We start from the raw sequence: 27,213 nt of genomic DNA on the forward strand, positions 1-27,213 counted from the left end.
TGTCATTTTGTTTTAACATTGACCAGATGCCAAAGAACTTAACTGCTGTTTATATCAGTTACCCAGTGGTAAAAAGGTCTGCATCATATGTTGGTTCACTTCCAGTTGCAGAACCTATTGACGTTGTTAAATGAGGACTTACTGTACTTATTTCGCAGGGATGGTGGGAACATCACAGAGAACGCATGGAAAGTTCCTGGTAAGTACGCAATATGTGGCCCCATTTTAAACATGAACTTTTTATAGGAATCCCAGTTGTTACTATCACAAAAGTTATATAACTCTTCAAGGGACCCAGATTTTGTATGTATACATTCCAATGTAACATAGAGAGAAGCAAAGTGGAGTGTCCTCCTTTAGAGTCTAGGAGAGAGATAAAATCTGCATTTGCAGCACATTATTCTTAGTTAGGCTGTAGAAAGAGGCCAGAAAATATTGATTTCTATCTCACACTACATGGTATGCAAAGAAACCAAGATTCTGCTCTTTGAAATATTAGAAACAAACCCTAAATATTTTAATGAAGCATCAGTACCTCAGTGGAAGAAACAGGCATACTAACATGAAAAAACACATTTTATTGCACTTAAGTTATAAGAAAATAAAATTTCTAAGTGAATCAAACCATAGACACAATCCCTTTAAAGGTTGTTTTCCTCCATCATGTCAGGTTGTTACATAACTAAAATTAACCAACTTGAATCTGATTGTTTTAAATCAGACTATAAATAAAACAAACAAAAAAAATAAACAGGAGGAGGAAAAACAGATCGCGTAGGATACAGTGTTAAACCACTTTCACAGTTCAGCTTGAGTTGTGGCTCTTGGAGAATGAGGCAAACCATTTGACTTTTTCATTCATTTCGTTTGTTTGCATGTGACGCCGTTACTACAAAAACTGAGTCGTTTCTGCTTTGTCAGTTACTCAGAGCAATAAAACTGTAACAGTTGTTTTCCCAAATACTGCCAAACACTAAGACTGACCAGCAACTTTATTTTAACTTTGTGTTTTATATATTTTTAAAATATTTTGTCAGTTTTGTTTTGTACGTTCATCCATTCACCACAGCCCTCAAAAAGAAAAGTTTCCCCACAGAACAGGCGGGAATAGCTCTGTTCCAAGGAATGTGTTTTAATTTTTGCCCAGATAAAAAGAAAATAAGCTTTGCACACACTCTCAATTCTTTACTTGCAGGCAAACTTCACTCTTTATTACCTGAAACTCTCCCATTCTCAGCCTCTTAGAGGCACAGATGGTTCAAGTTTCAGTGGCAAAAAGTCTTTTTTTCCGTAACCAAACTAGAGCAAATTTGGAATTCAGTCTGGGACTAAAACGTCACAGCAGAAAAAAATAAAAAAAAATAATTTGCTTTTTTCCTTTCATTTAGCAGCATCAATAAGTTTGGCCACTGGGAGTACAGTACAGGGGTGGGACAACAATCCCATGTTTGAAGACCTACGTCTAGCACCAGCATCAAGAATTAAACCCATCTCAGGACTCACAGAACCCAGGACAACTCGCCGCCTTGGAGCAACATGTGCACTGAAGCGTGTATGTGGAAGCGACAGTCAATAGATTTACAGAGGCTAATACTGTGATTGATTGACATTGGCAATGGTTGGCAAAAAAAAAAAAAAAAAAAAAAAAAAGCTTTTCATGATAACTGTACAAAAACAATTCACAGTAATATTTTTTTTAGCTTTTCCACTCCAGAAAAATTACTTTTGTTGCAGATGCTCTCTAATTAGAAAGTCAACCAGTACTTGTTTGGATGTTATTGCAGCTCCTTTCTAGGTCTCAGTGGTGAAAGAACAGGCCCGCAGAACCTGTAACTTTCAGCATCAACACTGCCCAATGACCACTGGAGAAGAAAATAAAGAAATAATTGCACCTGGTTTGATTTAGAAAGTCTCATTTTGCAAAGCTGCCCTCAGTCAAAAGTGAAGCCTTTTATGTGATGAGACAGCAGACGCCTCTCTTGTCAGTTACGGTTTGTCATCTCTTCCTTTTTTCCTTCTTAGTCTGTAGGTCTTTTCACTCTGTTGCCCCAAGCCAACATCCTGCACCACTGAGAACAAGGGATTTTTTTTTTCTTTTTCTTTTCCTTTTTTTTTTTCTTTTTTTTTTCCCCTGGGGGAAGGGCAGGGAGGATATCGCCTACACTTTTGGACAAATTCATCTTTTCTGCTCTTCACTTCATGTCCACATCAAAGTCCAGCACCAGCAGCTTGGTTTCTTCAGTGCCATTCCGACTCCCGACCGCACACACCAACTTCGTGTTCGAGGCTCTGATCCGCCACACAACGCCCCCACTCCCCCCACTCTCCAATGTGACTAGGTTTCGAATAAATTCGCCCGTTTTCAAGTCCCATAGTTTTACAGTCCCATCATCTGAGCTGGTAATTACAAAGTTCTTGTTGAACTGTAAACAGGTCACAGCGCTCTGATGCTTGTTGGGACCTAGGCAAGAACCAGACGAATTTCATTACTGCTTAGAAATCATGGCTATGGGTTAGTTACATTGTAATTTGTAGACTTCTATGTTATTAGAAAGTACAATAAATGAAATATTTAAAATGTCGCATATTTAGAAATTGTATTCTGAGTATATAAGTATTTAAGCAGGGATGTGAGAAAATCTGGTAGCTGTCTGTAACTGAAACATTAACTTTCAAGAGTTTTGTCTTCCAAGAAGCTTGGTTAGCTACCAGGCACACATTCTGGTTTCTGGATAGAGGAACGAGAGCTTTTCTTGGTGATGACATAGTCCAGCTTCATGTATTCTGCTGATGGACAAACAAGCATAAGACATCTATTGTAGCCCTACCACTTGGAACTGACCAGTCAGGGGCAAAGGCTGAATGAACACTATTCCAAAACTCTGAGGAAAAGATAAAACCAATGAGCAAAAATTGTAATACAGCCTCACTGAAGAAAAAAAAACACAGCACCTTCTAAGGGCTATGAGCAATAAAAAGAAGTTAATCATGACTTAACAAGTTAACACTGTTGTGCCTCATTTAATAATAGCGACTTTCACATTTTTCTTTATCTGTTTGGGCACCATCATTCCTTCCTCTCCTTCTAGTTAAGCAGATGGTTAAGGGTCTAAGTTGAAGCCCAAGCAATTTTCTATCAGATGAGAGAAGCTTTTGGGTTTTTCCCCAGCAAGACAGCTCTTTAATTTTAAATTGGACTACGAACTCAAAATAAAATGATCACTGAAAAAAGAAAATGAGAGTACTGCTTCTGTGATACAGCCAAGGTCTTTCTTCACATTATTCTTTAAGGTTAGGGAGAGTTAACCGTACAGGCAGAAAGGGATGAAACAATTTTATATTAAAAACACAATTTAAAACACTGTCTCAATGGTAGCCTCGTTTTGTTAAGGCAGAGTGGAAATGCTCATGAACTTATCTAAACTACGCATTTTCATTTTATCTGAGGGTAATTCTTTCTCTTGACTAACGGTCTAACTGTTAACAAACACCCCTAAAGGTGGGTAGGCAAAACTCACCTTGCAATGTTTGTAAACACTGTCCTGTTTTGATATCCCAGATTTTAACTGTAGAGTCTGCATTCCCAGAGACAAGAATGTTGTCTTTGAGTTCCATTCCACTGGTTAACGACTGGTGTCCTGTTAATGTGTGAATGCAGTTCCCTGTCTCCACATCCCAAACTCGGATTGATGTGTCGAGAGATCCACTCACCACGTGGATGCCATCAAACTACAACAGACACAGTTTATTAGGCGAGCAGTGCGGACGTGCGTCACATTATTTACTGACCCAAATCCTGATGGGGGCAGGGAGCAGGGCGTGGGAAGCAGGAAACGCCAGGAACACAATGAGGTACTAGGATAAACTGCATGTAATCAAGCGACTACAGTGCATGCTCTCAGAAGCTTCTACCCAAAATGTTCATTTTTTTTACGGCCAGTGGCTTCAAACTAGATGCAGAAACAATTAAAAAGAAAAAACACCTAACATGGAAATATTATTTTCAGATTGTCTGACACATAGTAGCTACACACTATGGGAAATTCAATAAGGATTACCATTTGAGTTTTAGTTTCCAACAGGAAGTTGAAACTACTGATCCAGCTTGTGATAAAAGATGTGTATATCAACACCTAAGGCATGGAAAGAGCTAGCGATAACTTTCACGATGTTTCAAAGTTCCACTGAAAATTCTATGTAGAATAAAAATTTCATTTACAATAACCTAATGGTAATTAGGAAATGTGCCAACAGATAATTACATCTGGAATTAGAAAAGGTGGCATTTTGATAACAAAAGCAAGATATATAGCACCTCTTTTCTTGCTTCGCAGCTTCACCAAAAGTCAATAAACATCTATTAATTCCCAGATGTGAAATAATGTTGCTACCTCTTTTCTCAATCGAACAGTTTATGTAAATGAGAATATTATATTCGTTAAGGTTCTGAGCATATCACAAAACAAAAACAACTGCAACCAATTTCCTCTCCTCCAAATTCATAACCTTTTCTAAGTTAATAAACATCTTTATCATGTGTCAATATTTCATGACATAGACAGTATTCCATCAATGAAGAAACAAATACCCCAAGAACAGAGCTGTCAGTACCAGGCTCTGTACTAAATGGCTGATTGCTAATGGGCAGTAGTACCTGGTAAATAAACTATATAAATAATAGGACACGTTTTTTAGTTGAAATTCTGTCTTTCAGAAAATAAAATGAAACCCATTTTCTAAACTTGCTATTAATCCAGTTATTTACCTCAAAATATGGCAATTTACTCAAGGACCTCAAGTTTAAATGTAAACAAAAACATCAATTTAGTCCAATTTACTTCTCTGTGACTACAGCTCAGCAGCCCTGGGAGAGCAGAGCAGCTCGATGCAGAATGGCTCCACCTTCCACTTAGAATGGAGATGGAATCACAATTACATGGTCCATCAGCTTTCAGCTACCAAGGCAAAGGGGCAGCTTTTGGCCAAATTAATCCTCTGCTAAGGAGTTTATTAAAATCGGGTTATTCTCACATGAATCTACCCATTCATTAATAGAGCAAAACTTAGGGCTCCAAAGTCCCATGTTCCAAGACAAATATTTGTGTTTTAGAGGGAAAAATGGATCACTGAAAAGCTGAAACAAATCACATAAATAATGTCAAAGTCTATGCTTTCTTCACGCCAATTTTCAAGTATGTGTAAACAGAAGGATAATTTGATTCATTTTTTCTGGACTGCACTGAAGCCACAATTTGTCAGTGGTTATCTGAGCAGAACTCTCTCATGACTCATCAGTACAGCATCTGAAGGACAGGGGAAGATACGATCTCTTACCTGTAATGAATAGACTCTATTAGTATGCCCCTGCAGCGTGTGTAGACAGGTTTCAGTCTCTGGGTCCCACACCTTCACCATAAAATCATATGCTCCACTAACAACCCTCCTGCCGTCATACTGAACGCAGCGGACTGCTGCTACATGACCCATCAATACATGTAAACACTGGCCTGTTTCAATATCCCAAACCCTAAGAGTGGCATCTCGAGAACCGCTAACAACTCTGTAGGAGGGAAAACAATAAAAAAAAAGGTATTAGAATTTCTAATAATGTGAGAAAATACAATATATAAAGTCTGTGGTTAGTAAACTTTTTTCTCTTTTCTTAAACAGGGACACCTGTTTGCAAAGAAATCCTATGTAAAAACTTGATATATAAACATAAAAAAGTTGAGTTACTCTGGGATGGGAAGTTGGGAAGCCTGGAATTCTGCCTGTTTGGTTCCCCCAACTAAGAAAAATTGAGTAGAACCTTGGGGTTCTGTGGAACCGTTTAAAACCACTGTGCTATATTGGAAAAAGAAGAAGCAAAAGCAGCAGCAGCGGCAACAGCAGCAGCAGCAGAAGCAGCAAGCTCTAAATACACACAGTAAGATCTTAAATTTTAGAAATAAAATGCTAATGTATATACTATGTATAAGACGTTAATGGGAGAAGTGTGGGTGGCAGTATTTTGAAAAATTAAAATTCTTTTTATTCTTCCTGCCATTCCTCAAATTTTGATTATGAACACATACTCCCTTTGTGATTACGGAAAAAAATCAATAAAGGTTATTCAACAAAACAAATCAGAATTTTGAATTTAAACAGCTAACGATATGTGCTTTACACCATATATTCTAGTAAAATCAACCAGTTTTAGACATGTCTTCAAAGGCTGAATATGCTTAGATTTATAAATATTCAGCAGGCTATGGGGGCATTAAGATACACAGATTTTAGAAGACACATATGTAGAGGCAACAGAAGTCCCTTAAAAATTTGGCCCTACATTGTTATACTCTTCTGAAGAGCAAGTTGATACAAATACTGCAATCACCTTTGGATTACAAAGGAGAGCTGAAAACTCAGGTATCTTCATGTCATGACTAAGAGATAAAGAAAAGCAATACTTTCCACATTTGGAAGAATAGAAAGCAGAAGGATTGAGAGATTTAAGTCAGAACATAGTGCAAAGTGAAATGCAAGGTCTCCTCATACCAACACCCCAAATTTTAATAGTAGAACATACTGTTCAAAGTAGATTCAAATTACAAATGAGAAGGTACCTTTCTTCACATATTACCAATCTAGTGTGAAATCTGCTTAATGTAATGGTTCTTAGTAGAAACGATGCTGTGGACAGAATTAAAGGTAAAGATTGGAGTGGATTCACTGTAAGGACTCTTCACAAAGATGTCGTTTGACAAATGAAGTAGCAATCGCATTTGTTTAACAGAGGTACCATGAAGACATGCCAATAGAAGACAGAAAGACTTTAATAGGAGGGCTTTGTAGGAGGAGATAAAACCAACAGCAAAGGCACTGAAAAGAGAAAAGCAAGCAGTCTGCTTTGGCTGACTATTTTGAAAAGTGGACTGAGGATTTTGTCCTTAATTTGGTACGCAACAGAAGGTTCCCAAAGGGCAGGGACATGACCGTAATTAGAGGACAGTTCTGTCAGCTGTGTACAAGGTGAGACGACCAAGTGTGACACATATGTCCGTAGTTCAGGTGATAGGTAATGAGAGAAGAAATTACAGACCACAGGCCTCAGCTTTTGCCTAGATATAGGGGATACGATGGAGTGGGGGTACGTAATTAAAAAGACTCGGAGACTTGAAGCTTTGAATAAGTGCATTTGTCCCAATAGCAGAAATATGAATAGCAAAAAAAAAAGAGAGAGAAAATGATTTTTTTGAAGATGATGAGTCATCAAAGATGTAGAACAATAAATAAGATTACAGAATAGAGTTTCAAGGAGGAAGCCAACAACACTAATAATTGAGGAAGAAATTTAAAGACAACCCCCCAATTTTAAGCCAAAACACTACAGCTTTCCTAGTATAGAAACATCTGAAATCTAATAATTCAAGTCTAATTTGAGCACATTATCACTCTCTTTATTAGACAAAGGAAATATTATACCAGCTGAATGCTACACAAGAGGCCCCAAATTCACAAGGGACAGAGGAAGGATCCCCAAGCACTAGGGATTTTCCCTCACCTTTTTTCATGGAGATGCATGCAGCGCACTGTGGAAGTATGCCCATATAAGGTGTGTATACATTCTCCAGTCTCTGCATTCCACACTTTCAGAGTCCGATCTGTAGATCCGCTAATGATGATATTGTCTCTCATCTGTGACGACCATACTCCCCCCGTGTGTCCCACTAATGTCCTCAGACACTGGAAAAACACTTAAGATGATTACTTTTGGGTAGAAAGAAAAACGATTTAAATAACATTTCAGTAGCTCATTAAAATTAGGAGTAAGGTTATTTACTCAATTTGATTGTTTGGCATTATCAGAATATAACTTTTCACATCACTATAACATGACTCCATCATTACCTATTGCTTTGTTTATTTAGTAGCATTACACATTATACAAGCACACACAATTGAGGAACAAGTAGGTAAAAAGTAAACATTTCTCACTAAGGTAGGAAAGCTCTAGCCTGGCCTCTTTGATGAACTAACACTAAAATTACAACTGGGTTTCATCCATGGGAATGGATTCGATGAAAGAATTCCAACAGTGTTGGGTGTGGCTACATACCACATTTCATCTGAATCTGCCGTAAGGCAGTAGTTAGAAGCCAGGCAAGGTACTTCTAGACAAGTAAAAACAGACATTAAAGCCCTGAAGTCAATCCAAAACTAACATTAAACTATGGAAATATGAAGCTGCTTTTAAAAATTGTAACATCTGGCTGGAATATTCAGAAGATTCTTGCCCAAGAATCAACAAGCTATAAGACATTTTAATAGATAGGTATTCCTGAAATTATGTAATTTCATTAACAATTGTCACCCCAATAAATTAAAAAAAAAAAAGATAGGTATTTCCCCCCCACACTTTCTTCCATTATTTTTTAGGTGGTCAATTATTTAATTAATGAAAATATTCTCTAAATATTAGTATTCACGAGAGAATCGACTGAGTATAATATTATGTGCAGTGAAACCAATTGCTCGGACTGCTTTGGTCTTCAAATTCCTACTTAAATACCTAGTCTGCTTTACTTCCACCTCACAGAGTTTGACATAAGTCTAAATTAACATGATTTATTTAACTTCTAAACTGTAAGTAGGTTATCAACAAAGCAGTTTACAAGAAAAAACAAATATCCCTCAATGATATTTTTGGAAAAAGATTAGAAAGAAAGGAGATATAATTTAGATGGTTAAAAAGGTGGTAAAAACTAAGACAAGAAAAAGAGAAAGCACATCTGTAAAATCTTAAAATAGCTCCCTCACAGAGATAAGACAAACTAAAGGAAGAAAAAACTAACGACATCCCTATCCTGATAAATGTCGTCTTCCTGCCAAGGAAGATGATGCTAAAGTAGAAGCTCTGATGTTAATTATAAAAGTAAGCTAGGGTCAAAAATGAATTCTTGTTTTTTGTTTTTGTTTGATCCTTGTTTTGTTTTTGATTGATCCTTGCAAAGATATACACAAAACGGTGACTTTGTGAAGTGCAGAAAGAAGTACTTACTTTGCCTGTGACTGCTGACCAAACTTTTAAAGTGTTGTCATCAGAACCACTAACTATTCGGTTACCACAAAACTGTAAGCATGTGATCACGTGATCATCATGTCCTTTCAGCACCTTCAAGATAGACGTACGTACAGGTTAGAAATATGCTATTAAATTATTATTTTTTAAAATACTGGTGAAAAGAAAAATGAAGACATTAATAGGAACGGTAATCTGTAGTCTATGTCTAGAATTAAAATTTATATGAAATATGAAGCATTGTCATTCCTGGCTGATGAATCAAGTAGTAAACATTTTAGTGTTTCATATTCTATTATTTATACTTGAGACATCAACTATTAAAATTCTACTGAGTCAAGACATAAAGATGGTTCAAACACAAATATATTTTATAATTATCTATTTTATCTGTTCTAACCAAGAGAAGAATATGCATCTAAGTTTTGCAATTGTGACACACAAAAACAATTAGGAAGATTAGAGTAATATTTATCAACTTTTAAAACTTAAAACAAAAGAAGACTGTTTTAATATATACACAGTAATAGAACAGTGTCTCCTCAAGTTGTTTTTTTCCATACATACATATATATATATATATATATATATATATATATATATATATATATATATGGAAGAATTTCAAGCATGTTTGCCATTCTTTATATATTTGAAATCTTATAAAAGTCAGAATAATACTTACATTTATAAAAATAAAACACACAAAAGCCACCAAAAAATTCCAAAACATGGGCATGCCTCAAAAATCATGTCCAGAGCATGTGGTCAGAGAGGTCAGAGAGGGAGCCAATTCTTAGGGTAGAAGTGGATATGACAAAATTCAACAGGATATACAGAAATTTTAATTTACAAGATAGAACTACATGCAGCTCAACTCATCTTTTATTCAAGTACAATTAGTTGTCAGACTAGAGAAATTTGCAATAGAGGAATATTGTTGGTTACACTTTCAGTTATTTTAAAATATATTATTTTCTTTCTACAGGACATAGGTGCCAAGTTATATACAGCTTGCCAAGAAGTAAAATAACATACCAGGTACTAACACTGATTAATGGTTTCTATTACCCTGTGCACGAGTAGTTACCTTAGGAGATTTGAGTTCTCCTCGCCTCCAGTTAGTATCAATTCTGTGCTGTCTGATGTATGCACTTTTCCATGGACTGTGTATGAAACCGGGTTTTATTACTTTTCTTCTCTTGATGTGCAATGGTTCATCAATACCTAGTTTTAAAGAGTTAAAGAGCATAATTGCCTTCAACAATAATTTAAATTACACATTTTATAATGTATCTCATTTTCCCCTATGCTGAAAACCACCGAAATGAAGGAAATTGTCCAATTTCTAACACTATTATTACAAAACAATATTTGCATTCTGTATAGCATTCTTTTATATTGACTATTTCATTTCTTTCTCAAAATGATTCTATGAAATGTTGGTGAGGATGTGCAGAAATTGGAACCCTTGTGTGATACTTGTGGTAATATAAAATGGTGTAGCTACTATGATGGCTCCTCAGAAACATTAAACATATGATCCAGCAATTCCACTTCTGGATATACACCCAAAAGTATTGAAAATAGGAACTCAAACAGATATTTGTACACCTTTGTTCATAGCAGCATTATTCATATTAGCCAAAAAGTGGAAGCCACCTAAGTGTCCATCGATGAATGAACAATGTGGTATATGCATACAATGGAATATCAGTCAACCTTAAAAGAAATTCTGACACATCTACCACATGGATAAACTGAAGACATTATGCTAAATGAAATAAGCCAGTCACAAAAACATAAATAGCATATGATTCCACTTATACAAGGCACCTAGGGTTGTCAAATTCACAGAGACAGAAAGCAGAATTGTGATTGCCAGGGTCAGGGGAGGAGGCTCAGGGCGTCCTTGGGTAACCGGGTATGTCATCTCAGCTGGGAAACATGAACAAGTTCTGGAGATGGATGGTGGTGATGCTTGTACAACAATGTGGATGTACTTAATGCCATTGAGCTGTACACTTAAACTTGTTCAAATAATAAATTTTATGTTATGTATATATTACCACTATTTTTTAAAAAGTCATGAAAATAATGATTCTATGAGAGAAGACGGTAAGGCAGGGATGATTAATCCCACTTTGTGTATACAGACACTTGAGAAGAGGTTTCCCTGCTTAGTCCAAACCAGACAGGGCAGAACTGGAATCCAAGTATCCTGGCTCTTCACCTCCAAGTTTTACTAACCATCCGTGCTCCCCACTCAGCTGTTACCTCCACAGATAGGATGACCTATGGAGTATCTGTCTCATGCTCTAAGATTCTTTCTCAAAAATTTTGTTTGTCAGAGGCAAACAATATCTTTACATTTGTTCAAAAATACTATTTTTCTGGGTGCCTACTGGAAAAAAAATGCTTTAATTCATATGAATGATACCTACTCCTCTACTAAGAGAATTTTTTCTTTAAGGTTTCAAGAACCTAAGCTCCATGATAGGAAGAAAATAGGAGTTCACTACTATCGTGTTTCCCCGAAAATAAGACCTAACCAGTAAATAAGCCCTAACATGATTTTTCAGGAGGACATGCCCTGAACATAAGCCCTAATGCGTCTTTTGGAGCAAAAATTAATATAAGACCCGGTCTTATTTTCGGGGAAACATGGTATAACCCCAGCATTTAAGAATGTCTACTTCATAGGAGGTATTCAAAAAATATGTGTGGCAGGAATAAACAGAATATGTAATATTTGAGTATTTAATTGCTAATATAACTTTGGGTTTCCTTTAAATAATCCTCAGCTTGACTTTTTCATTGTTTATTAATTCTACTAGAGACTGGGAAGCAAATCAGATATATTTGCTAGTAGTTACAGCGTTCATTAAAGGGATTAGCTGCAAGATTTAGCTCATTTGAACATGTGGAATAACATATATAAGTAGGTGAATACAAATGAAGACTCATTCTTGGTTCTCTGATAGGCTGCCTAAGTTCTCTGTTTTCATATATTCACTACTTTATTCTACTTGCACATAAGACTTCTTACTTTTATTTTTTCTCTTTGTTTTCAGAATCACTTTTCTTTTGAATCGCTTTTTCAAAGTACAAACATTTTCTCTATGTAATTTTGAACCTTACCCTCTTCTTTGCATTTCTCTCTCCAGAGAAGGTTGTCTTCAGCCAAAATTCTCCAGTACCGACACGTCTGAGCCGCCTGTAACAGGTCTTTGGGTTCCAGGAATGAAAGCACATAAAGTGCCAGCTATGAAAAGAAAAAGTATAGTATACCCATATTTTTACAAGAAGTACACAAAAATAATAAGCTAATTATTCTCTACAAGATGAGGTACTTATAGATAAATGTAATATAATTCTGTGTTCTAATTTCTGAAATTATGAAAGGCAGTAGCTTCCAATATTTAATCTTAACAAATATATACCAGATTTTAAAAACTCAAACACTGCATTGGTTTTTATGAACTTCACGCCACTAAACTCCTCACCTCTTCAAGGAACACTTATTAAAGCTTGTTCTTGCCTCTTTTTTTGTGGGGGGAGGGAAAGGAAACAGGACTTTATTGGGGAACAGTGTGTACTTCCAAGACTTTTTCCAAGTCAAGTTGTCCTTTCAGTCTTAGTTGTGGAGGGCGCAGCTCAGCTCCAGATCCAGTTGCCGTTGTTAGTTGCAGGGAGCGGAGCACACCATCCCTTGCGGGAGTCGAACTGGCAACCTTGTGGTTGAGAGGACGTGCTCCAACCAACTGAGCCACCCAGAAGCGCAGTGGCAGCTCAGCTCAAGGTACCTTGTTCAATCTTAGTTGCAGGGGCGGAGCTCACCATCTCTTGGCAGGAGTCAAGGAATCGAACTGGCAACCTTGTGGTTGAGAGCCCATGGCCCATGTGGGAATCGAACTGGCAGCGTTCAGTGTTAGGAGCACGAAGCTCCGACCACCTGAGCCACCGGGCCAGCCCCAGCTTGCTCTTGCCTTTGCTTGTTGAGTCTCAATTCAAGAATTCTATCTAATCTAATCTATTTTACTTTATTAGTTGTTTAAATTTTGTCTTTTTCTCTCCCTAGTACAATGTAAATTCATTGAAGACAGGACTTAAGATAAGAAATGGGAGTTATTTATATTCTGTGTTGTATGATTTTAGATCACTTCTGATAGTTAAGTATAATTAATAGTTCTTTATCACATCAAAGTACTTATTATCACAATGATGAACTTTTCAAACATTTACACCTTTTACTGTAAATGACAAAAGGGGACAATCTTTAAACCACTGCATAGACATATAAATGTAATTGGGTTCTAATTACTTTGCTTAAGGGGATTTTCTTAATGGGCGAGATAAGAGTTGTATATGTGAGCTAGCTCTTGGTATATCATTGATTTTAAAATTTTGTTTCCAATACTTGAAACCATCCATTTTTTTTCAGTGTGTGAAGTCAACGTAAATAAATAAACGAAATGGAAAAAGAAGGAAAAGGGGAATGAAAGCTTCTCAATTAGCCTCAATAAAATCACACAGAAATTCAAATTATGATATTAGGACAAAAATGATTTAAACAGAGCAATAAAAAAATAAAAATAAACAGAAACAATAAAGTTTAGTTTTCATATAAATTAAATTACAAGGATTAAAACAAACTATCACTTAAAGGGCCAAGCATTATATAAGGGAGTAAAAGCACAATTTGAATTATTTTTTGATGCTAAAAAAAAAATTATAAATCATGCTTTCCCAATGACTTTGTATATATGGAGTTCATCCTTAACCACAAATTGAGTACAATCTATATAGAAAGCACTTCAACTAGTCAGTATTCAATTTAACACTACTATTGACAAATACTGGGCAATTTTTTATGGAATAATTATTTTTTTGTCTGTCAGAGAAGATCATTATCACATAAAAATGAGTCATTTAAAATAAAAAAGTAATAGTCAGCAATTTATGTATATGTTGTGTATATCCATACACATATACAAATATATATATATATATATGTATATATCTCTCAACATTGTAGCTTTTCATGAGTACTCCGTAAGCCACTTAATTTTGAAATTACCAATCAATCAAAACCGAGGCAAGTTTTCTTAGTGATAGTATAACAGTAATGTGATACCACTATATTAATATCTCATGTGAAGTTGATATTTAACATAGAAATATCAGGCACAAAGTTGTATTTGTGGAAAAGAGATACTATGTAATCCCCAAGATATTCAGAAAGGCCACATGAAAAAGCTACTCTTTGGTTTAGTTATCCAGCTGAAGTAGAAATCAGGTAATTTATAGAAACATTCAAAGGAATTTAAAGGCTAAGAAACAAATCCAGAGCAGCTTAAATTTTAAAAAGTATATCCCAAAATCAACAGGTAAAATTTCCTTCATTATGGTGATTAAAAGGCCCTAACTCAATTATGAACTTCACCATATTAAATGTTTGTATTTACATCTGGCCAGTTCCATCAAACATCTAGGTATTATAGACAATACACACAGCAAAATAAGAAAATATGCATCAAAAAATCAGAATCAGGAGAAAATATACATCAGAAAAGAAGGTTTAAATCAGGGAAAATGTAAAACACAAATATGCTGGCAACAATATCTTACATGGTTTTTGAATGAAACTGCCAAGCAACGAGGAAACAACAGTTGGTTACACAATTCTTAGTGTGCATTATGAAGGAGTATACCAATCCCTCACAGGAAGTGAGGTTTTGTCACGTGGGGTTCCTCAGTAGATGGGGGGCATGGTCCCAACACTACATCTCTACGACACCACGGTAGGGGATTACAGAGTTCTTAAAGCTAAATCCAACGGTGTAGTTAATGCAGTTTTCAATTCATTTGTCTTAAAGGTAAAATCTAGATCAGTAATTCTTCTTGGGGTCCACTTCTACAACACAGAAGCTCTTAAATTGAAACCATTTCAGATAATTACCTTCTCCTTGCCCAAACTTGTGATTTCAGTGAGAGTTGCTATTTTTTGTTTTTCTCTACAACCTATATAAAAGTCCACCATATTATACTTAAAAAGTGATGATACTTTTCTCGAATTGCTATTGCAGTGGATTAAATTGTGAAAGAAAAAAAGAATGAAGAAAACATTGGCTGATCCTACGTTAAAAATTTAGGTTTTGTTCTAGATCATATATTACTGTGCTTTTCTTGGCATTTACATACAAAACAAAGATAATGTTGTTTATCACAAGCCACCTATGTAGACTAGTGAGATTTTTGTAAAGGTTATTGAGATTAATAAGTAAATGTTGTTAAAGAGCTTTGAGATCTGTTGAAAGGAGTTGTAACAAAATTATTATACGTCCATTTCCTGACATGAAAGAAATGTGTTACATGATAGTACTTAGTTTCTGATGAAATAATATTCGTTTCCTTAAGGATTTAGAACTATACCATTATTTGTCCACATATAAAATAAAGCATTTTTCAAAACGGAAAAGCTTTTTTCTAGTAGTTGGGGAAAAAAGCAAAAAAGCATAGATGATATGCTAAGCCAAGGCTGAGTCTCATTCTCTTACCTAGCCTCACTTTTTTTTCCTCAGGAAATCTTTAAAAGAACACTTAATCTCCCCACCCCTCCAAAATATTTCATTGTATTTACTCTGGTTATCAATAATTTGTGCTTAATTCTTAGAACCTTAAAAATATTTTCATATTCTTCTCATTTTAAATTTCATTTTTGTGTGTTAAGAAGTGGAAATCCAAATAAAGAAAACAAAACAAAACTCATTATTCTTCGATATGAGGGGACAAACCAGACTAAGAGAAAACCTATCTTAACAAAATACTACCTTCTAAAATAAGGAGGCTATCAAGTGAAACTAAAGAATATATCAAAGGTGAATAAATTCACTTTCAGTCAAATACCTGTAAAAGTGTTTCCTATGATTAACATCCTTCTGGAAGGAAAAAAAGCTTATGTCACTTTCATAAGCCAAATCTATTCAAAGGACTCAGTTTTAGAATGAGCCAGCAAGAATAAATATTTTCTGGGACAATGTCATTTTTTAAAAAATCACTCCAAAGAAGAAACATTTCAGGATAAAGATGTTTTTTTCCACTTTGCTTTTTCCTGGAGTTATGCTTAGTTTCATACATTAAATATAATGAAATTGTTTTATTCATATCCAAATTATTGGAAGGCTCTTTAATGCTCTTAGGATATTTAGAATGGTTATCTAAAAAATTGACTCCTTTTCTCTTCAATTTGAAGTTTCAGGATCATTTGCAATTGTATAGTAGTGTTTTATATTGTTTTCTTAGCTGACATATGATTAGTGGCACACATAACATTTGTGAAAATATGGTGACATTCATTACTGAATGTTATATTATTTGCTGACAAAGATGAAACCATGAAGCCTATAGCTTCGATAACAAACTACATCTAAATTGTGCCTCTAAATTTACCTACATCTAAATTTATACAGTCAAGAATGCCCATATGATCATAATCAATCCACAATTTAAAAAGTGTCAGTTTACATAAAGATATAAAAACAAGTGGGCATAAATAATTCCAAAAGAAATGCTACACGAATGCAATTTGTAAGGGAAATCTGTAAGAGTGTGTGTGTGTGTGTGTGTGTGTGTGTGTGTGTGTTGTGTAATGGGAGGTGAGAAGTGGGATGATTAGTAGAAAAAGATATACAAATTAAATTCCATATATTTCATAATAATTACACAAAGTTAGTAATAGAGAACTACAATTCAATAGAATCGTAAAACTGTTATTCCCAAAGGGCCTTAGGATAAACAACAAAATAGGGGGGAAAATGACCGTTTTTAATAAAAATCAGAATTTTAAAAAACTCTATTATTATAATGAACACACCAAGACAACTAAAGGTTGGGCTTCAAATAACCTGGGAAAAAGCCTCGGTAAAGAAATAATCAAATTAATGAAACTCAATAGCTTACTCCGATATATGACTTACTCCAATGGTAGGAAGAGGTTTCATCTGAAAATTGTATTATTAAGTCACGGCAGATTATCATTTACAGCCCTCTTTAACACTACTTAAAGAGCTAAACTGGCAATTCTAAATACCGTAATTAGGATGACGATGTGTTAAAGATGGTAGCTGTTGGGCTACAGTCTCCAATAGCACCCATTGAAAATTATTATTGATCACCCTTACCTCTTTTGGGAGCAACGAAATGAAGTCTCGTTGAAACTGGGGTTCTATCACTTGCATCATATGTTTTACTTGGGTTGGTTCACAACTATCAATAAGTTCATCTAAAGCAAGCAATTTCTCTGGTCCACTCCAGCTCTATGGAAGAGGAATTTGAAATTGTTATTATTTTAATAGATGTCTCAAATTATGAAATCATAAAGAAGATCCACATTTACATGCAAAATTAAAAGGGGCTCTGGAGAGTGATATTTTCTCCAGAGGTCATTGAAGTGATAATCGTTAAGTCTCATCAAATTTACTAGCTACCTTTAGTTTATAAAAGCTTAGAAAGAGTCATGGTTTTGACAGAAAAACACTTTTGCATTACATTATTACAACTGTTCTATATTCATCTACCACTAAGATCCTGGTTAAGAAACCAAAATTTTATTCAGAAACATCAGTTTGGGTTACTAAACAAATAGGGAATTTTGGGGTTAATGTGAAGTTTGATTATTTTGTGTTTCCCTCACATAGCTTCAAATCCTGGTTCAGAACTTACCTCTTTGACAACACTTACACTGATCCATCTCCTCTCGTCTCTGATCAATTATAATCAATACTATAAACTCTGATTTACTGATTTACATTCCTCACAAGATTTCGGGAGGCTTTTTATAATATGTTGTTCCTCTCTGTCTATATTACAAGGATTCATGGACACTCTGATAAGGAGATATCCATTCTGGGTAAAGGATAACTATACTGACTTGATTAAAATGCAGCTTCAATTAAGTCATTTTTAATGTAAACTCCTTCATCTCCTTTGCATATACTAATGCCTGTTTTAAAAATATTTTTGGAAATGTTTAGGGTAATTTAGGGTTAATCTTGCATAGTAAAAATATAGTGAAAAACCTTGCAATATACAACTACTCTATATGCTTTATGAATTAACCACATTAATAGCTACTATGAATACTTCTAATTTAAGGTAATATAGTATACATGTTTTCTTTCTTCAATGTAATATTACTGTTTTTAAAAAAGAATAAAAAAATATCAATACACTGCTAGCAGATGTAAAAATATCTTTTATCAAGGATTTTAGGGATGGAGTACAGAATGAAAAAAAGCCAGAAGAGAACATAAATAACTAATTCAGATAGGTAAATATTAGAAACTGTGTCAGATATTTATACATATTTAAGGAATAGTCAGTCCATGGCAAAAATTATGCCTGCCTAGCAAAATGATTCTAAGACTTTAAACAATGTTTATACTTTGTTTTAAATAACATTTGATTTAAGATTTAACAAGACAAATAAAGTTTTAATTATATCTCATATAAATTATATATACATTTAGGTGTTACTTTGTGACACTTTACTGATAAAGATTAGTAACAGAAGCTGCAAACTACGTAGTAAATGAGACCTTCTACTGACCAGACACACTCAACAATCTAATAACTTAAATTCACATCTCTTAGATGGTTCCAGCAAAGGTCTGGACCATACAGGCAGTTTTCCTCTCTCCAGTCTGGATTTCATCCATGAACTCCAAACCTGTATATCAAAGTGCTTACTCAACACGTATTCTTGGATATGGAATAGAAACCTAACACGTCCATGATCTTTCTCTTCAAATATACATGTCCACACTCCTCCGTATTTCAGTAAAATATAACTCTATTCGTTGCTCAGGCCAGAAACTTTTGTGTCATGCTTGATTCCCTCACTCTCACCAGCAGATAGTTCTGATCCATCAATGAATTCTAAGACCTTAAACTTCAAAATAGATCCAGAATCTGAGTATTACTACATTAGTATAAGCCACAATTACCTCTCACTTGGTTTATTCCTATAACCGCTTACCCAGTCTCCCAGCTTCCCACCTTTGCCCTCCTTGTTCTATCTTACAACACGAAGTAGTCAGAGTGATACTGCTAAGTTACTCACTCTTCTGTTTAAAATTCTCAGGATCCAATTCATTCAAAGTAAAAACCAAAGTCTTTAGGCTGGCCTCAAGGCTATAATTTCCTATTCCTTTCCCTCGTTCACTCTGCTTTAGCCATAGACACACTTTCTGTGCCTCAAACACACCATGCACGCTGTGCTGCAGAGCCTTGTCACTTGCTGTTCCCTGGAGCATTACTTCCGTAGATACCCACATGGCTTGCTTCCCTCCATCTTTCTCTGAGACCTTCTCTGGGCAACCCTTCTAAAATTACCAAACCAGTTCCAATTCCCTCTCCTGACGAGAATGTAACTTCTGCGAAAATGGGTGTTTTCTCTGTTTTGTTAACTACCATATCCTAGGTCCAAAGGAGGGCCTAGCCCAATAAATATTTGGTGAAAAAAATGAAAGAATCCCCAAAGAGTCAAGAAATAGTGCATCAGCACTACCTCAAAATCTTTGCAGAGAGGTTCTACCCTTTATATTTGAGGATATTGCTAGAACTTGCTCGCTTAGTCTAGTTCCAAGACAGTATCCAAATTGTGTAGACATACATGGTTTAGCAGCAAGGGATGTATGTATTAACTCGAAAACCTTGCAATTAATAACTATATTAAAACAAAATAACAACAACCCACACCAACTTTTAATGAGGAATAGTGGAAAGAGCACTGAAGTGGGGATCAGAAAATACAACTTTTGGAGGAGATTTGCCACTAATTAAGTTATAATTTAACCTCTGCAGCCTAAGTTTCTTTATTTGCAAAAATGTTGGATAATTCTGATAATAATTATTTTATTTTTTTTCTGAAAAACAGTTGTCCTGAAAAAGAAAAAAGCATCTTTATTTGGCCTTTCATGGTAAAGTTATGTAGGAACATATTAAAGGGGATTGGAAAAACATTCCAAATTCAGAGAGGCTCAAGAGAAACAAAATTTAATTTGTGGACAAAATTGCAAATGCAAACTTCAAAATTCTCCGTGAAGGTGATATTTGATTTCAGGTAATTAGAGAATGCGGGTAGGAGGGAAGATCAGCAGGAACACTAAACTGTAATCAGGGGCCTGGGTTTCACCAGCAAACGCACTGTGGAACTGCGTGGAAGTCTGAGTGGGAGACCCCACCTGTGTAATGAGGAACTTGGGCCAGACCAGTGGTTCCCAAGAATGCTGGTTGAGGAATACAAGAATCTCAGAGTTCTACAACCAACCATCAAAGGGTCTAATTCAGTGGTCAAGGTGAGGCTGAGGACATTTTGCGTTTTAAATAAACAACTCATCCAGGATGGATGCAGGTGAGTCACAAACCAGCAGTGAAACCAACCAGTACCGCCTGGGTGATCCTTAGGATCCCAATCAGATACATAGCTTATGACTTCGGAGCGTACTGTGCCTAAATCTCATGCGGTAAAGAACTCCCTTCTCTAGTCCCTCCAGCACGTTATCCCGTCTGTTCCAACAGTTCCAGAAGTGGAGAACTTAACTATCTTCCATTCCACTGTGGGTCAGTTCTAATTGTTAAGTTCAACTTACATCAAAATCTGACTCAAAGAATATGATCCAGGTTTTATTTTCTGAAAAAACCAAGAATCAGCCTGATTGCATTTTTATATGGAAGTCTTCAAAATGTTAGACACAACATTTTCCCTTAAACATCTCTAGCTAAATAGATGGCTTTCTTCAACTCTTCCTCATACAACAAGGTTTCTTGATCACTGTTTCAAATACAATCGCAAAATAATACTGAATTCATTTTCTTTTGTACTATTCGGTTTTAATATTTTGTTGACTGCCAAAAAATCTAAATAAAATCAGTTAGAAAACATGTATAATTTCTAAGTGTTACCATGAAACTCGATTAAATACTTCAATAGAGTAGTTTTCACTCCACTTTTAATTTCAAAACACAAAAGTACTTTCTACTTTATCATTTTAAACAATATTTTGAGTATAACAGGTATTTTCAAAGTACGTTTATAGTTTTAATGCAATGCAAATGTGCTTCCATTAAAATAATACTAATAATGTGAGTCTTACAGCGTCAGTATGAAGCTAGCGTTAATAGGCCTTTTAGACCTGAGAAAACTGTGACTCACAAAAGCTATTTCTTGACCTAGAGAGAGAAAACTAACATTTATTGAGTCTCCACTATATTTCCAAGTATAGCTTTAAGCACATTTATGTTTTTTCCCTTCTGACGATTTTTTAGTGTTATATCTATTTTACAGAGGATGAAAATAAACACATAATATCAACAGTATTATGCAGTTATTAAGAGGCAAAGCCAGAATTTGTACTAAAAGCTTTTCTCCTAAGTCATATTATGCTTCTCATTATATCAGAATGCCTCTGAATATAATTTTCAGCATAAGAGAATGTTGATGTTATAGGTGTCTTTACCTAGTCTAAAATTTTCAAGTGAAAAACCATATATTAACACCCCAATGACATACATGTAAACAACAATAAAAAAGAACAATCTTCTCCCCCAAAATGAACAATCTGAAGCATCAATCTGACTGCCAAAAAAAGAACCAATGGCTACTGAAAATTCAAACAGTACAAAATTTCTGGGGTCTTCTGTTTTGTTTTTAATTTGTACTTCTACTTTGCAGTGGCATTCTGTTTCAATTTCCCTTTATCCAAAATGGTGTGTCATTTGTTCTCATTCAATTTATAAATTGCGTACTTTGTCAAAATAGATGGAGCTGGACCAAAACAATGCTGTGTCACACTGCCTTAGGAGCACTAGCAGAACAGTAAGGGGACAAACTCTCCCATTTTGCTTGTTGTACAACAGAAAGTCATCATTAAATGCCCCCACAGCACATCTGCAGAAATCATGCCAGTTTAATTATCCGTCATAGTCATTTACTGTATACCACATAGGTCAATCCATGAGTCCCCCAACCTTACTATGGAATGACCTCTCTCCACATGTTAGACATTAAAGTATTGTAAACCTTTAGGCAAGAGATTCATTTCTTGTTACTTTGGCATCAGCCCTAAAAACGAAAGGCAGTGAGGCCATTGATGTGTCAGGGACAGACATGGTACTCAAAGTCTAGCTAACCTTTTATTGCTAGTAGATGTCTATGCTATAGAATATTTATCTGAAAAAAACAACACCACAAAAAAGCAACAATGCAGGGATAATTCTACATGTTATTCCTACTGAGAACTTTTCTTCACTCCATCTACTACTTCTCTTATGAAAAACGATCAAATGGGTCTTTTTTACAGAACAGAAGCTAGCCTAATAATCTTTAGTTTACTGAACCTCATCAATTCTAAGAAACAAGCTATTTTCATAAAGAAATCAATGTTTCTGAAGATGGGATGCATCTAATAACCTTGGTATCTCAGGTGTGATGACATACAGTCTGTGGTAACATGGACATTTCATTAAGTAAAGCACGAGCTAGCTAACCAAGCAATTGTACAAAGGACTCCCTAAAACACTCTCACTGCAAAATACAAATGCCCCCTACTACATAGATCAGTATTTGACAAAGTTCTATTAAAGCTGGGGGAAAAAACCTAAATGTCTAGCAAATAACATTTTAGAATATTGGAAAGAAATGGGCCCATACTTATTTTAAATCTCACTCTGAATTACCTTCTGATAAGAAATAAAGCTTTGCATATGAAAGAAATATTTTAAAGGCTGTCTACCGTGATAAAACTAACTGTAACTTTTGATCATGGTACTTTCTTATACAAATGATAGGAACTCAGCTTGTGCACGACTCACATGCTGTGTTGCTCACACTACATGTATGTGCAAGTATGACAGCACACACTCACAGTCCCATTTCCTTGGCTTAATTAGAGATGGCAAAAATCTTAAAGTATTTCTTAAGACTGTATAAAGGTCTGAGTTTTATTTTCACCTCTTATTGATGGATAACCTTTTTTTTTAAGGGTGCAACAAAAAATTCAGACTTCTGAGGGCATGCATGGGGGGGGAAAACTAGTTTAAAACTTTTTAAAAATCATGAACTGGGAGGAGGAGAGAGAATAATCCTTGGGGCAAGGTAAGTTTAATCAATAAATGACTACAAAAATAAAACAACAACGAAAACCAGTTCTTTATAACTGAAGTGGTTCATAACATTGTAACGACAGCACTACTGACATTTTGGGCCGGGTAACTCTTTGCTGTGGGTGGCTGTCTGTCCTTTCCATTGCCCCTACACATTAGATGCCCTGTAGCTGTAACAACCAAAAATATTTCAACCAAGGGAAAATCCCCTCAACCCCGGTCAAGAACCTCAACGCTCTAACTTTTCAGTTACCAACTGGAAAAAAAAGGTTACCCTACTTTCTCTGAAATCACCTGAAGGGTAGGAAACAATTTTTAAAATCCATTTAAAAGCAACATTGCTTCAAGTGAGTTTTCTAGCTACAGAAGAAAAACAACAGGACATTTATTTAGTTTTTGCCCAGGTATTTAAAATATTAGGATTTACATAAATGGACATCTTAAAAATCTGAAATGTGAAATCAAGTATCCTCTTTTTCAACCATTATTTCTTTATATATTCATAAAATACCACAAACCAAGTAGCCAGAGGTAAGGAAATATATTCATTTCATATTAGAATGGTTGCTAATATCACAGATACCTTTACTTTACATAATTTATATTATTTACTATTTACAAAGAATAATTGAGTGTTTAGCTCATGCCAACTATTATGCTAAATACTTGATTTATATGCATTACCTCACTGGAAGAAGAAACAATGCAATTTAATATCACTATCATGAGTTACAAAATGTATATTTTCAAGGTTTTGTTGTAGCTAATCATCCCAGTGAATTTTCAAAGAATTTAAATGCTACAAAAATATAATAATCAGAGTAAGCCATACACAGACTGGCGTAATGAAAAGAAGCTGCATCAACTCTCGGAGGCTACCAGGGTAATAGTGATGGGTAAGTTACCACCAGTGACTAATTAGCAGAGTTCTTCACATTACTCCGAAATGCTTCACTTCCAAGCAATGCATTTCAGAACACAAATATACTTAGCAACCCCAGAAACTAAACATAAAGGGGAGAAGGAAGAAAGTTCTTGTTATCTAAAAAGGAATAAAGGAAACGCAAATACATACTTCCATAAAATAAGCATTGGACTCTCCTGATTTAATACACTTAAAAACTAAAATGAGCTCGCTTATTTTTAATAGCATTTTTTAAACTGAGATAAAATCCCCCATTTTAAATGCACACTGCAGTGGTTCCCAGAACACCCATCTTACTGTGCTGCCATCAACACAATCAATCCAATTCCAGAACACTTTCATCACCCCAAGAAGAAAACCCCGTACCTATTAGCAGTTAGTCTCAACCTCTCCTCCCACCAGAGCTTTACAATCATTTAATCTACTCTTTCTCTATAAATTTGCCTCTTCTGCTATAAAATCACGCAATATGTGGCCTTTGTGCCTGGCTTCTTTCACTTAGCATAATGTTTCCAAGGTTCATCCATGGGGTAGCATGTTCCTTTTCATGGTTGAATAACTCCTTTTTTTTTTTTTTTTTTCAGCAATTAAGTGAAGCATTTCAAATTACTGTGTTTTGAATGTCACCTGAAACATTTTCAGCCATTCCTGGAGGCCTGTCGGTGGTTGAACAGATGTAATTCGGCGACGTTGTTGCCCTTGGCCATTGGCTGCTCTCAGGTCTCCAAAAGTTGTTGGTGTTGCTGAACATGGTACAAGCCCAGTGGTACTACAAAAAATACAAAAGTGGAAGCAAAGATATATATTTATTAAGAATAACAGGCTCCAATTTAATAAGAATGATGATTTGGCATATTTCAAACACCAAATTATTATTTTTACTTGCTTATCTCCAGAGAACAAGTATACACAAGACCTATTCTGCTATTCTTAGAGTAAGTTTCCTCCCTCCTACGTTACCACCTGTTATCATCCCAGCAATGTTAATTGCAACCAAATGACAGAATCTCTATGGCAAAACTGCAAATTGTTGAAATGTTAAAATATTTCCTTGGAAGATACAGGTTCCACTTCTCTTATGACTGGTCTTCAGTGACATAATTAAATACAAGTTTAAATTTTCTTTATAAAAAGGGAATATGAGAATTATAAAATGCTTTAAAAAATTCATATGTAGAAACAGTATGTTCAAATGTTTTGGTCATTTCACTAGTCATATTAGTCCTTTAGTTTGCCCCAAATGCCTCTGAAATTTATAGTATTTGTCCATTTCTCTTCAATTTTTCATTGTTATTTATAAATCTTAGTCTAGATAATACTTGACAGGAGCAAGCCTTGATTAGAAATGTATTTACTCAAAACAGGTTGAGTACTGAAAACATAGTATGTGCAAAATTAAATGAGACCATCTAAATACTTTTATCCAACAATTAAAATTTTGAGACAGTTTTAAAGAAACCTGAAATTCAACTCCGCCCCTAGTAAAATGAAGGATTAAGACTAGATGATCTAGCTCTAAAATTGCCCAACTCTCCTAAAAATGTCTGATTGATAGGAAACATATAAACTGCAATTGATATTATTAAAATTTACTTCCTAATTTCAACACCTAATTGAATTATTTAAACTCAAGGTAAATACTGAACATATGTATTTGAGAGACAGTTAAAAAGAGGCTAAAAGGTTCAGTTAAAAAATTGCATTTGTAAAATCATCTTCAGTTTATTGAGCTGTGATAATAAAGTGTTTTAAATCCAAAAAACATACAAATTGTATCCTAACAGTTGAATATCAAGCTCTGGTAAATTACTAATGAAACAACTCCCCCAATTCTTTTCTATCCAGCATATTTCAATATTTTGTTTAAAAATGTATCTCAGTCACTAGATTTTACTGAGAAATCTTCATATCGGTCATCTTTATATCTTTTAATATTATACATCTAAGACAATCTCTAACATTCAACAATTAAATCTATTTTTTCGTCTATCAAATTTCAAAGGTAATCTCTATTTTCTTCTCTGAAATGAAACAATTTTTAAAACAGTGATTTTAACTTAAATTTTCTAATAAAAATGATGGAAAATTAGTTTAATTTTATTAGAAAACCTGTGAAACAAATTTAAAAACATCAAATATATATTGATAACATATCTAAAAACATAAAAATCAATACGCTGCTTGGTTTGCTTTAGTATTATATATTAAAAGGCTAAAAATTTCATTTTCATCTTTTCAGGTGCTTTCTCAATATAAAAAGTGAGCAACTAAAGATAAATTTTACCAAAAGGTATTCTGTAGTAAAAATCCAGCATTCATTTATAGGCTGCCTTAAAAACAACTCAACAATTTAATACTTTTGTCCTGGTAACAGCCATATTAATAGAAGACCAAAAATTACATTTAAAAAAATAGCACATTTTTAACATTGAACTCAACTTTCTCATCAAGAAATACTTTATCAAGACTAGGAGGAAAAAGCAAAAATGAAGTGAACAGTTTCACTTGTCTCTCTATCACTCCACACCCTCTGGTTGAAGTGCCAAAATACAGTGAAACTGTCAAAAGGCAAAGGGTAAATAAGTAAGAGGGAGGGGGATAGTTAGCAGGAAAAAAAATCACATAAAGCATTTCCTGAATAAGAGATAGCTTTATTTTTCTCTTCCGTATCATGTCTGCATTTTTTAATATAAAGCTATTTTAATTATTATGAATTCTAAATTTCATACAGGAGCATTTGAAAGAAATATTTTTCACACTGACTGAAAAAACTATATAAACTGAAAAAAAAAGAGATGCAATCTTTAACATAATGATCAATCACAAAAACTTAGCCTAAGCAATGTTAATTTTACTGCATCTTTCAGGATATAAGTAACTCTAAATCAAAATATTTAGGGAAAAAGAAGAAATGTCACCATCATAAAGTTCTTATGGTTTCTACAGCTAACTTTCAATCAGTGAATTAAAGAAGTGACAATTATGCAAAAAAGGACTGAAAAAGGTTTTAAACATACCTTTGTCATTTAAATTTTAAATACCACATTCCAATGACATCCAA

General features: G+C 34.7%; 1 protein-coding gene across 5 annotated transcripts in view; it reads right to left on the minus strand.

Moving 5' to 3' along the window:
- Positions 1–558: 558 nt before the first annotated feature.
- The window catches only part of FBXW7 (F-box and WD repeat domain containing 7), a 173,184-nt gene continuing 146,529 nt past the window's right edge, over positions 559–27,213 (minus strand). For all 5 annotated transcript variants that reach the window (XM_081076756.1, XM_081076755.1, XM_081076754.1 and 2 more), the window contains 9 exons: positions 24,780–24,921; positions 17,245–17,379; positions 12,203–12,326; positions 10,152–10,288; positions 9,041–9,154; positions 7,544–7,725; positions 5,335–5,560; positions 3,519–3,729; positions 559–2,461 (listed from right to left, as the gene is read on the minus strand). In XM_081076756.1, the coding sequence (XP_080932882.1) occupies positions 2,193–2,461; positions 3,519–3,729; positions 5,335–5,560; positions 7,544–7,725; positions 9,041–9,154; positions 10,152–10,288; positions 12,203–12,326; positions 17,245–17,379; positions 24,780–24,921 (1,540 nt within the window). In that variant the 3' untranslated portion in view covers positions 559–2,192. The remainder of the gene's footprint in view (positions 2,462–3,518; positions 3,730–5,334; positions 5,561–7,543; positions 7,726–9,040; positions 9,155–10,151; positions 10,289–12,202; positions 12,327–17,244; positions 17,380–24,779; positions 24,922–27,213) is intronic.

Source organism: Rhinolophus hipposideros (genome assembly GCF_964194185.1).
Source record: "Rhinolophus hipposideros genome assembly, chromosome: 16".
Classification (NCBI taxonomy): domain Eukaryota; kingdom Metazoa; phylum Chordata; class Mammalia; order Chiroptera; family Rhinolophidae; genus Rhinolophus; species Rhinolophus hipposideros.